Raw genomic sequence first — 13,507 nt, forward strand, 5'->3', positions numbered from 1 at the left:
GTTAAATTACACAGTTAGTCTCTACACTTTCAGTGAAATTACAAATTGGTCTCTACAATTTAAAAGTTTGTAATTTGGTCCCTGAAGTAAATTAAAATTTGTAATTGGGTCCCTACCGTTCAAACTCCGCTTGACTTAACGGAATATTCGACAGCATATTCGCCCTTAAGCATGTGAGTTGCACATGCAGAAGCTGGACTGAGAAAGGACTCGTTATTTCTTAGTTCCAAATTTTTGTAATGACCAAAACCCCACTGAGACCCTTCATTATCGTTACGCTTCATCTCCAGTAGAATTTGTCTCTGCTCATGCTTCCCTTCCATCGTTGGAATTGATCGTCGAGTGTGGTTCGGACTGTGTGGAGTTGCTTTATGCTTGACATTGTTGGCAGCTGAAGAGTGAAGTGTGCAAGAGAGCAACACTAAATCAGGTAAGAGTTCATAACCCCAAGTCCCTTCACAGTTGTGAGTTGAATGTTATGGTTTGATTTGTTTTTTTTTTTTCAGTGGAGGTTAGAGTATCTAATGTAGTTAGGGTTTCTCTGATGAATCTATTTTTTTGTTTTTTTTTTGTAGTGATGGGAGATTCTGTATTTACCCTTGATCTCTATCATGATGGTCAGATGGTTAGCAGGAAAGGAGGGAAAGAATACCTTGGTGAGATGGTAGTGGAAGGGTTGCAGTTTGAGTTAGATGAGTGGTCGTTACAAGAAATTGTTGCAGCATTGAAAGAAGTTGGATACACAGGCAATGCTAAAATCTGGTGAAACGAACCTGGAGTTGCATTGAAGGATGGTCTTAGGGAGTTGAAGTCTGATGGAGATGCAATGAGAATGGGTAAGTATGTAGTGGAACAAGAGATTAAACACTGCCATGTGTATGCGGTTAGTGGATGTAGACAAGGAAATGGGGTTGAGATAACCTAAAATGATGAGGACTATATACCCTCTGATGGTGAGTACAGTGCTAATGATTTAGTTGAAGTAAAAGTGGTAAGTCAATCAGAGTCTTCAAGTGAAGATAACAGATTTGATGACAGTGCTGACGATGGTGATCATGAGGATCATTTTGGCTTTAATGTTGAAGAAGAAAATCAACAAGGTCAACATCCAAATGCCTTCGGAGGTAACAGTGGCTCATTAGGAACAGATGATAATAATGTTGATGTGGAAGTTGGTGTTGAAAATAACAGAGGAGGGGTGACTGAAGATGGAGCAGAAATTGATGTTGGAGATATTTCTTCGGGTTATGATACAGAGTCATTGGACAGCTATGATGGAGATTCTGATGAGCCCGTAAGAAGAAAGAAGTATCCTAGATATAATGAAGCTGGCATGAGTGTTGGTTATGAGTTTCGGCTGGGGACTGAGTTCAAATCTATTGCTGAGTTTAAGGAGGCTATTAAGGAACATGCATTGTTGAATGGGAGGGACATTAGATATGTCAAGAACGATCAGGTTAGATGCAGAGTCAAATGCAATGGTTTAGGCGGAGAGTGTCCATGGATGACATTTGCAAGTAAAGTAGGAAAATCTGGCTGTGTTAGGCTGAAGACATTGAAGAGTAAGCACACTTGTGGGAGGAACTACAGTGGCCGTCTTGCGTCCAGCAATTGGATTGCTAAAAAAATTACTAATAACATAAGTAGAGGAGAAGATATGAAGCTGGGGACTGTAATTCAAACAATTCAAGAAAAATACATGGTAAATATATCTGTGTGGAAAGCTTATTGGGTAAGAAGAAAGGCAAGGGAAGTGGTGCATGGGAAGGCAGTGCAGCAATATGGGAGGATCAGAGACTACTGTGCAGAGGTCTTAAGAGCAAACCCAGGATCGACATTGAAGCTGAAGTTGGATAGACCCTGTCCAACAATCCTACCAAGGTTTGTACGAATGTACATGTGTCTCGATGCTGTGAAGAAAGGATTCCTAGCTGCTTGTAGGCCTATTATTGGACTTGATGGTTGCCATCTGAAGGGTGATCATGGACAACAATTGTTGGTTGCTGTGGGCAGAGATCCTAATGATAACTATTTTCCCCTAGCAGTTGCAGCAATAGAGGCAGAGACTAAGAATTCATGGGTCTGGTTCTTGGAGTTGCTACTTCAGGACATTGGAGACTTCACAAATAAGAAATGGGTCTTTACGTCAGACCAGCAAAAGGCAAGATATTAATTTTAGTTTTCTATGAACTCATTTTTATAATTTTCTGTGAATTTCAATCTTACTTCAGCTGACCATTGATCACTTGGCAGGGGCTGCTTCAAGTATTTCATGAAATGCTTCCGGGAGTGGAGCATCGATTTTGCCTTCAACATCTCTATGCCAACTGTAAGAAGGCTTTTGGTGGGGGAACAGTTTTAAGGGACTTGATACTTTCTACTGCTAAAGCAACTTATGTTGAGGAGTGGAATAGAAAGATGGATCGTTTGAAAGAGGTAAATAAAGAGTGTTATGACAAGTTGGCAGCCCTGGATCCTAAGGTATGGACTAAATCTCACTTCACTCCATATGTCAAGAGTGATATGCTAATGAACAACATATCTAAGGCTTTTAATGGACGAATTCTGGAAGCTCGCGACAAGCCCATTTTGACCATGTTTGAGTGGATTAGATGTTATTGGATGGGGAGGTTTGCTGAGAAGAAGAAAAAGGGAGCTAAGTTCATGGGAAAAATACTGCCTAAGCCTAGAAAGAGGTTAGACATCATATGTAGAAGGTCTATGGAATGGCAACCTAGGTGGGCTGGGGATTTAAAGTATGAGGTTTCACATAAAAATAGGATGATTCAAGAGAGGTTTGTTGTAGATTTGCTAGCCGGTTCATGTAGTTGTAGGTTCTGGGGGCTGGCTGGCATGCCTTGTATGCATGCTTGTTCTGCAATATTCATGAAAGGAGACAACCCTGAGGACTACTGCAGTAACTATTACACACCAGCAGCATATCTGGCATGCTATGGGACAACACTCAATCCAATTAATGGTGAAAATATGTGGCCAAAGGTCGAACTTGAGACAATTAGACCTCCAATTTTCAGAGTCAAGCCTGGAAGACCTAGGAGAGTAAGAATTAGAGAGCACGATGAGGATAGATCACAAACAAAACTAAGAAGGAGTGGAACATCAGTTACCTGCAGCAACTGTGGCCAATATGGACACAATAGGAGACATTGTCCCAATCCAGACATAACAGGTATCTGCCTTTATATCTTGGCTTCCTCATAGTTTGGTAGTTTTGTACTCTTTCACTAAGCATGTGTGTTCTTGTCTTCAGAAAACAACCCTAGATCTGAAACTGTTGCTCCTCAAGGTAGTGCTCCTGCACTTGCTCCTCATGGTAGTGCCCCTGCTCCTACTACTGCTGAAACTTCCACTACTAGATCTGCTACTGTTAGCCAAAGAGGAAGGGGAAGGGGATGTGGCAGAGGAGGATCCAGACCTGGAAAATCTAGATCTGCTACTCCTGCTGCTGCTGTTTCTCAGCCTGCACCTGCACCACCTACATCAGCTACAACTGCTCCACTAGTGACTGCACTAGATCCACCACTGCCTCCACCAGTGACTGCACCAACTCCACCAATGACTGCACCAGCTCCACCACTACCTCCACCAGACCCAAGAAATTCCACAGCTCCACCAGTGCCTCTTCCAGCAGATCCACTACAACCTGCACCAGCTCCAACAAGGTCCACAGCTCCACCACTGCCTAAGACAAAAAAATTTTGTGTGAGGCGCAGTGGAAGACTTAAGATAGGTGTGAGAAAGGCAAAATCTGGACCAACTGAAACCGTAGACCTCACAGCAGATTAGCTTTTTTAAGTAATTAGGACTTAGTGGTATTAGTTTTTTGGCTGTGGATGTAAAGTTTATTATATCCTATGTCCATGTACTGTCAGTGGTTTATGAACCACTTTTGTTTTGTTTTGTTGCTTTTGTTATATTGGGCATGTGGCTAGCTGTTTTGGAGGGACCACTTTGACTATTAATTAATATGAATGTTAACTACTTTACTCTATATTATGTCTACTAGAGCTTTCTGCTATGGGATCAAATGAATACAAATAATTTTTCAAAATCACTTGTCATTGATAAAAAAAAGATGATTACATTCAGCACTAAACACTATTCAAATACACTGCAGATACACTTTTTCTCCTATCTCATCAAACTTAGTTAAACCAATACACTGCAAATATTACAACCAACACACAACTCAATATCATCTTCTGCAATTGTTTCTGCTTCTTCATGTCACTCTCCACTCTGCCAATTTGTTGTTGGAGCAATGTAAAATCAGAATGCAATCTTCCTACACTTGCTTCCATGCGTCCTATCTCTATATTTAATCTATCTATCTTTCTTTCTTGTGCCTTTAGTAGTGCAGCATTCATAGATTCATCCAACCTTACAAAATCTCCACCATGTTTTGAGCATCCCTCCGTTTGATTTCTGTGTTGGGTGCATTGAGATTGAGCCCCAGCCATGTCTTCTTCATCAATCCATTCAAAAAACTTGCATCTTCTACTGGGACACGATATAAATCTTCTATTTGGGTTCATCACAGTACTGGAGGTTCGGAATGTCAGCAGATCTCCACAAAAGCAGTGAGTCCTTCTCCCCTTTCCCATCACCTCTTCCTCTCTATCAATCCACTAAAAAAAAAATTACACTTTGGTAATTTACAACAAGCAACAAATCTCCTACCTGGGCTATTCATAGAGGACGACGAGAGCACCACCATCTCTTCCCCACAGAAGCATCGATGTCTTCTCTTGTTCATACTCCTAGATGTTGAGCTTCCTTCGGACAATTGGGTTGAGTCCATCACAGCTCGAAAAAAACCTTCAACCCTAACAAAGGGACACAGATACTGGAGGAACGCTGTGAGAGATCGTTATCTTCTCTTTCACTCTGACTCTTTAGAACGTTATGAGAGATAAGGGCATTCTAGTAAAATAACAATATTTAACGTCTCTATTCACGCTAAACGTTAGTGGGGACCAATTATAAAATTTAATTTACTTCAGGGACCCAATTACAAACTTTTAAACTGTAGGGACCAATTTGCAATTTCACTGAAAGTGTAGGGACTAACTGTGTAATTTAACCTAAAAAAAATTGACAATATAAAGTGTGATCTCTAACTCTTTATTGCTCCCTCTCTTATATTTATTCTTAGTCCCACTTATAAAATTAATGGTGAAAGATCACATTTTACTTTCTCAATTGTTATCTCAATTGTTAAAAAAAATGGAGAGAAATTCTCATATACCTATATTCTGATTAAAGAAAAAGGCCTGACCTATAATGGTCACACAAAATCAGAATCTTGGCTAGTGTTAGCCATTGATACAATGTAAATGTTCTTATTTCTTGTCCAAAATTTTCATCAAACATTAGCTCGTTTTTATATTAGAACATCTAAATTGTCAGTGTGATGCTTCTCTTCTTGGCACCGGTTTGGAAGCCTCTGCCATAACATTATTAACCTGAAATGGATAACTTAAAGCTTCTAAACCATAACACTGCAGTTTTCTAAATAAAGAAAAAATGCACCAAAAAGATATTGACGTCTAAATAAGCATTAGCTGCTTTCCAACGAAGGAACATCTAATCTAAGGGATTAAAGAAGGGCATTCATTTTGGCTTAACATAAATCGGTTCTTTGTTGCTTCCATTTAAGAAAAAAAACATAATCTTGCGGCCCTATTTAGATAAAGAACATTCTTAACATTCTTGCTGTAACACTTAATTGCTTTGAATACTTCAATTACAATCATTTTAAGAGTATAATACTGTCATACAGGTAAGATTAGTCAAAGTCCCAGAACAAGAGAAGATCAAGAAGATAGACATAGATTAGGAAAGAATATATTTGGAACAAATAAGGATTCGGATTTGACAAACTTGCCTGTATGGGAGGAGGCAAGGATCATCTGATCCACTCAAGCAACGGTGATTGGTAATTGGCAAAGGCAAATCCAAATTTTACCACAAGGGAAGCCAAAAAGAACTTGCATAAGAGATGGACTTCCAAAAGTAAAACTTACTAAGAACAATAATGATAAGGAGACAAAAAAAAAGCCAAAAAAGTCGAAACTTGTCTTATTTAGTATTTATTAATTGTCAACAATTAACAAATACTAAATAAGTCAAGTTTTGGCTTTTTTTGGTCTCCCTAGCATTACCATACTAAGAAATAGAACCATAATTTACTTTACAGAGAGATCAGCATTTAAATATATGAAGGGGTTTATATAAACACAGATACAAAATTATAAACTTGGGAAGAACGCTCCAGCCATTCATTCACTCACAGTCACCGGCCCATACCAAATCTAGTTCTCTCAGGCTATGCCGCTATAGAAACCGAGTTTCAGAATTTAAAACAAAGGGGACATGGTGAGTAAAGCTATTCATCCATTGATCTTTCCAACTACTTCATACTAAAACTGCCAAAATCCCTCATTTCTACTTATCACATTGTAACATTCCTATGCAAATTCGGACCACCCTTTTGAAAGATAGTAGCCAGGAGCTGATGAGGAGCAATAACCAATCAACAAAGAAAGCAGCACATCAAAAACTATGAAGTGAACATAGATAAGTAGCTTGAAGATCACCAAGTTGAAACTTGGAAGCAAATAACCTATCCTCATAAAAAATCTCTAATCATGTCCACAAAATACAAACTAATAAGAACAAAATATTGTAGCATCTATAATTCAAGCATTCCAACCTAGCATTATTGAGAACTATCCAACTCTCCTCAAAATTACTACTGTAACACAGAAAGATACGCATTCGAAGCTGGTAAGTTGAAAAACTACTTCTTACAGGGCTTTATTGATAAATATTTCACATGTTATTCCGTTCCCAAGTTCTGCAATCATGAACCACAAATCCAACAAGACAAAAGTCATAAATATCAAGATGTAATTGCCCCCCTTTTTTTTTAATCAAAAATGAAAATTTTCATATTGCAATGAATTCCATGGAAATTGGAGTTAAAACCCCAGTAAAACCCTTAGTCCTCATGCAATTCTCAAAAATCAACAAAATCCAGCTATAAAAATCACATAGCAGCACAAAATCAAAATCCCTAATTCAAATACTCTTGATGATGTTCCTACTCCGCAAGAACCTCGCGATTGGCGGCGTCAGCATAACGGTGATCGGAACCCTAACCGGGAACAACGCCTTGTTGCATAGCAGAGCGAGCGTGAAGGCGCCGCCGGCAGAGGCAGCGAGCTGCGCGGTCCTACTCCTGGGCTTCTCTTCGTCGTCAGCACCGTTGACCATAACAGGGTCAACGGAATCAACGGAAGAAGAGGAATTAAGGTTAGGGTTATCAGAATTATGGTCTTCTTTATCCGAAACAGCACCCATATGAAACTTTTCGAGCACGGACTCGACGTCAACGTTGTTCCTTATTGCAACGTAGAGGCCACTGATGGAAGCGGCGGAGACACTGCAGTGAACGCCCAATGCTACTTTGCCGTATTTTTTGAAGAGCTCGCGGAACCTACCACCCGCCATTACTGTACTTTTTTTAGGGTTTTGAGTTTCGATCAGGTACGAGGAGGGAGGAATTGGTTATGAAACAGTTCTGTTCTGTTGTCTGTGATTGAGTTGGGTGATGATTCCTTCTTTCGTTCTTCCAAAGAACTGTTAGGAAGATCTGTGTAGGGTTTTGCTGTGCAGGGATGACAAGAAGAAAGGGGTTTTGCATTGTTTTTTTTGGCATCGGAAATTGGGCTTATGGTCGGTTTGGGCTTCAAAGGAGGACGAGGCCTGAATAAACTTAACAAGAATTATTCAACTTGGGATGGTTGACTGGTCAGCTCACTCATCTGCCTTATGTATGCAACAATTTATTGACCCGACAGACTTTTAAATAGAGTTCAGATCCGCGACGAATTAGTTTTGGGCTACTGAATTAAAAGATATTATAGGCATCCCAAAAATGAACAAGAATTAACTCATTTGAAATATTTTTTTTTGTGACAGACTTATTTAAATTGTTCTAGTGGTTAGTTTGCTATTCTACTTAAAATAAGTATCAAAAGTTCAATTCCTACCTTATACATGCAACATACATAGTATTTCTCAATCCATAAATCAAACTGTAAAGGATTTTAGATCAAATTTCTATTTAAAAATTTGCTGCATACACAAGACAATAAGATTTGAGCCTATGAAGTACTAATTCAACTAACCTAAGTTGGTTTGGTCTTTTCTATTTAATTTGACCGAGTCTGGGTTTTAGTTAGTAGTACAAGAAATTTACGTAGTCCACTACATAGGTCTGTTTCAAATTTGGAACCAAGAAATTTCCTCAGTGACCAATTCATCATTACACTAATATTCTACGCTTAAAGTTGGTCCACGACTCAACCAAGAAATTTCCTCAATGACCAAGAAAATAAGAAACTACTACATACACTCTCCCTTAAAAGTTTCTTTGTTGAAATATATATAAGGCACCCAATTGATCATTGCACATGCAAAAAAAATGGTTATTCCAATTGGTATAAGAAAAAATTGGTTCAAATATTTTCAGTATGAAGAAGGAAAAGACACACCAAGTGACATTAGAAACATTCTTCTAATAATCTTCACTTTGGTGGCAGCAGTTACATTCCAAGCTGGGATTAATCCTCCAGGTGGTGTTTGGCAAGATGGTGAGAAAGCAGGAAGAGCAATCTATGCTTCTCAGAAGAAAGCTTATTATGTTTTTCTCATCTTCAACACTCTGGCTTTCTCAAATTCAATCTTGGTAATTCTGTCACTTACACATAAGTTCCCTTTCAATTTTGAGATTTGGGTTGCAACTATTTCTATGGCTGTCACTTATGGTTCCTCTGTTTTTGCTGTCACACCTGGGAATTCTGTTAGATTTCGTTATGTTCTAGTTACTGCTGCTGGTCCATTTGTTTTGAGAATTTCGGCTTCTATTTTTGGCTTATTGTTAAGGAAATATACTCCTCATCACAATGAATTAAGCTTAGGTCATGGTTGATCTTTGTTATGTTGGGTTAATTTTAGATTATAGAATTTGTGGCATGTTGGTTAGTTCTAGGAAGAAAAACAAACCATGAAAGTCATGTGTGGTTGGTGATTCTTGTTACAAAAATTAGTTCATACAATTGCTTCAATGAAGATTTTGTAGTTCACTTGAAGTGCTGGTCACATGGATGGTCTTTGTTACTGCCTTAAATCAATTTAAATTTATCTTATTTTATATTTATTGATTATTTCTAAAATAAATATATAATATTAGATATAATAAATATATTTTATGATCTCAATTATATCTAATTAGTTTTTTTTTTTACTAAAGATAGGGAAACTCGAATCCGCAACCTCTTAGATTAGTATAAAATATTAGATATTTATTGATTATTTCTAAAATATATAATATTAGATATAATAAGTATATAATTTTAAAGGTTATATTCATAAAATTATAGATGTTAAGTTAAATAAAATAATTTTAAATTATTTTTTCTCTAACATTACTGATATTTCACAATCTCAATTATATCTAGTTGGTTGATCTGATACCAATTGTCAATAAAAAAATGTTAAAAGTGTAGCTGGAATATCTTTTAATACTGTAAATGGAACAGCAATCTACCAGTCACATGTGAAACTGAAAAGTGAAAACTGAAAATTATCCAATATCACATACTATACATTATTGAAAAACAAATAAAATTAAAAAATCACATGATAAGTTGACTGGGCTTAGTCTTCTTTGATAGGATCCATATTTGTTTTGGGTCCAGAAACGCAAGCCTTTTTGTTCTAAATTGTGTCATTCACCAAAATTTTGAAATAAGTTGACATTCTTTTTCTTGCATTTAACCTAATATTCCTGAAAAAAAAAAGCTAATATTAGAAAATTTCTAAAGTTTTTTCACCCAAAATGTTAGTTGTGAACATTCTCCTGTATTTATTTTGATAATAAATATTTATTTTTTACTTTTTAATAAAAATTTAATTTTAATATACTAACAATATATATAATTTTATAAAATTATTCAATTAGATTCATACATTCAAAAGACTTTTTAAGTAATAAGTTTAAAAATTAGTATTTTTGATAATATAATAATATATAATTATTATTTATATAATTAAATTCTTTTAATAATACTCTCCTTCCTTCTCATAACAATTATTTTTTTACATTCTAAATTTAGTAATAACTTACACATTGTTTAGATCAAGGAGTTTAAAGAGAAAATAATGTAAGGAAAAAAAATAAATGAAAATAAATTTTTCCTTGTTTAGATGAGAAAAGAAATTGAGTGAAAAAGAAAAAAATAATGTGGGATCTACATTTTTTTAAAAAAAAAAAGAAGAAAATTAATGAAAAATGTGCAAATAAAGATAAAATTATAAATTTATCCTTTATAATTACATTAATTAATTATAATTTATATATAATATAGATAAGAGTATTAATGTAATTTTATTTTGTTATAATTTTTTCTCTTCTTACTTTTTCTTTCATCCAAACAAAAAAAATATTTTTTCTTTATTTTCTTTCCATTCATTTTTTTTCATTCAAACAAAAAAAAATTATTTTTTTCTTCTCATTTTCTTTTTTCTATGTTTTTTCATCTTATATCCAAACAATGCATTAGTGTTTGAATTTATGAGAAGGATAAAGTACAAAATATCTAAAAGATTTATCTAAACTTATTTTTTTGGTTTCTTACGATATTTTTCAGTGCGATAAGTCAACGACTAATCCGTTCCGATACTAAATTCTATTTAAAAATTTGTTATTAGTCGATGAATTGCTGTATCCACAAAACGGAATTCGAACCCTCACACTTAGTTAGCTACCCTAAACCAACCAAACTTGGTTAGATTTATAGCAAACTCATTTCCAAAGCAATCGTGTACGGTTCAATTCATAGGGTGCCCCTTCATGGCTTTATAATTTTATATGTGGCACTCTCATTTGGTCAATTAAATATGGCTACGCTAATGTTTGGTTAATGAATAACAATCGGAAAGGTTCATATTGCGGTGGTTTCAACCACCATCATCATAGCCAAAGAACTTTAGCAAACATTGGCTATCGTAATTAATATCTACTATAGCAATGTTATTTTCCAACGATTGCAAAACCAAACTTTGAGCCATGGAAAAAGAAAAAGACAGAAAACCAAACGTGACTTAATATAATTCAAGGGAAGTCGTTTCCACCAATTAAATTCTATATCTTCCGTCTCATTAAAACTAGAGTTTATATGATTTAATTATTTCTAACATGTGAAAGTTAAGCAACCATTTTCCTAGAATTCTTTTTCCATCACGCAAATCCATCAATTGCCGAAAACAATAGCTATACCCATTGCAGTAGAGAAATGTTATAGGCATTAGGCAAACCCTTTAAAAAATATAGAGAAAATGATAAACAGGTCCTTGACTTTTTGTTCGCAGACATTTTCGTCCCTGATCATTGAAAAATACTTTTAAGTCCCTGACCTTCACAAAATTTGGATGAATCAGTTCCTCTATCCAAATGCCTCCGTCAGGGACTGATCCGTCCAAATATCTCCATCAGGGACTGATTCGTCCAAATTTTGTAAAGGTTAGGGACTTAAAAGTATTTTTCAATGGTCAGGAACGAAAATGTCTGCAGGACAAAAGATCAGAGACCTATTTGTCCTTTTTTCAAAAATATATGTTATTAGAAATAATAAATAAATTAGTAAGTTTTGAATTTTTATTTTTGTAATTTTCTTTAAAAAAATGATTAACTTGAAATATTCTATTTTAATTTTAAACTATTAATATAAAGTATAATAAATAAATAATTAAAAATTGCTTAATTAATAAAGTACTTAAAAAATTTAAAGAATGAAACATTTTTGTATATATATATATATATAAAATAATAATCATTTAAGCTCAATTTTTCTCATGAATTTGGCTAATTTTTTTTTTTAAATACTTGGTGGGAATATTTAATTGAAAATCAATGATGACAAGGACTTAGAATTTGATAATAAGTATGTAATGAGTGATGAAAATCATAATAATTAAAATGATAGTATTTTAATTATATTACATATCTTCGCGTATTTAGATAACTTTTCTGTGTTTAATAATCAGTCACCCCTCACCAATGGTGGTGTTATTGGAATAGCTTATAGATCCAGCAAGAGAATATATATATATATGTGGAAAGAAGCTGATATAAGTGAGAACACTTAAATATGGAATGGTAATATAATAAGAGCATGCAATGCAGCAAAATATTATGTAGAATAAGCTCGTTTGACCATTATCTACTTCTATTTTTTATTTATACTAAAGATAGTAAGGTTGGAATTATTTTTTTAAATAATATTTTTGAATATGAGAGTTAAATATAAAATATTTTAGACTCGAACAAAATAAATAAAAGGCAAGCAAGACTAGTTTTTAGTTCATTAGTTTCAAAGCAAAAAAGCTTGCCAGTAAATTAAAACATATATACTTATATAGTGTCGGTTCCTCATTCAATCATTCACTTTTAGTTGAATTAAATTAAAATAGAAATGCAAAGCTCCCAAACGTAGCGTCGGCATTGAAAATTATTAGAAGAGGCTGAGCTGTAAATAGAATAGGAAGTGAGTTTGGCTAACTCGTAAATCAACTCCAATTCAATTTATTAACAACTTATAAATTATATATATTATTTATTATATAAAATTTGCTAATATATAGTATTGTTAGAGAATTATTAGAATCAATTTAGATCAATTAGTATTATTTATATTTGTATAATATATCTGTATATTAATTGTAGGATTCTATGCTTTTATTACTTTGATTCATCTAGCACCTATAAATATCCCTTATATATTGTACTTTTGATCACACTGAACAATACACAAAAACACTTTCCTCATCTTGGTCTCTTGTTTCTAACATGGTATCAAGAGTCTAAAGTTTTTGTTTCAATAAAATTTTGTTCATAGTCTCCTTATTTTTCTCTTCCGACAGTGCCTCTTTGCTCTTGTTTTTCGATCTATTTCCGACGCTTTGGTTCGTCACCTCCGGTATCATAGTGTTCTTCTCTTCGTCATGTTTCTAACGCCGCCAGAAGCCTCCGGACGCGCCCTCACGCGCCGCTGGAACCTTGCTATGCCCACCTCCATTGTTTCTCATTCCAGAAGCTTCAGCAGCCGTTGGATCTTGGTGCCGATCGCACGATCCTGGCGCTTCCACGTGTCGCAACGCAAGCTATCCTTGATATCCAGTGACCCGCGAACAACCCGACCCGGTCCGCTAGTTGACCCGCGTTCCACCTCACCGCCAGTGTGTCATCTCGCTCCTCTCCTCAGGTGCCGCCACGTGTCATCGTTTCGCTGACGTGGCTGACAAGCGGGACCCTCCCTAAGGTTTTTTTTGTGAGCTCTTTCCGATTTTGCGCTTTGTTTTCTCGTTTTCTGCCCCGAATTTGTAGTTTCTTCTCCCTTTTGCTATTATTTCTATTACT

At 35.3% G+C, this 13,507-nt stretch overlaps 1 protein-coding gene across 1 annotated transcript; it reads right to left on the reverse strand.

Moving 5' to 3' along the window:
- Positions 1-6,815: 6,815 nt before the first annotated feature.
- Positions 6,816-8,003, reverse strand: LOC112744335 (uncharacterized). The gene has a single exon (XM_025793931.3). It carries the CDS (start codon positions 7,534-7,536, stop codon positions 7,105-7,107), a length of 432 nt encoding a protein of 143 aa, XP_025649716.1. The 5' UTR covers positions 7,537-8,003; the 3' UTR covers positions 6,816-7,104.
- Between the last annotated feature and the right edge of the window lie 5,504 nt (positions 8,004-13,507).

Source organism: Arachis hypogaea, chromosome 14 (assembly GCF_003086295.3).
Source record: "Arachis hypogaea cultivar Tifrunner chromosome 14, arahy.Tifrunner.gnm2.J5K5, whole genome shotgun sequence".
NCBI lineage: Eukaryota > Viridiplantae > Streptophyta > Magnoliopsida > Fabales > Fabaceae > Arachis > Arachis hypogaea.

Excerpts from the sequence above, each read along its gene's own strand:
- LOC112744335 (XM_025793931.3), bottom strand. The coding sequence starts at position 7,536 with ATGGCGGGTGGTAGGTTCCGCGAGCTCTTCAAAAAATACGGCAAAGTA.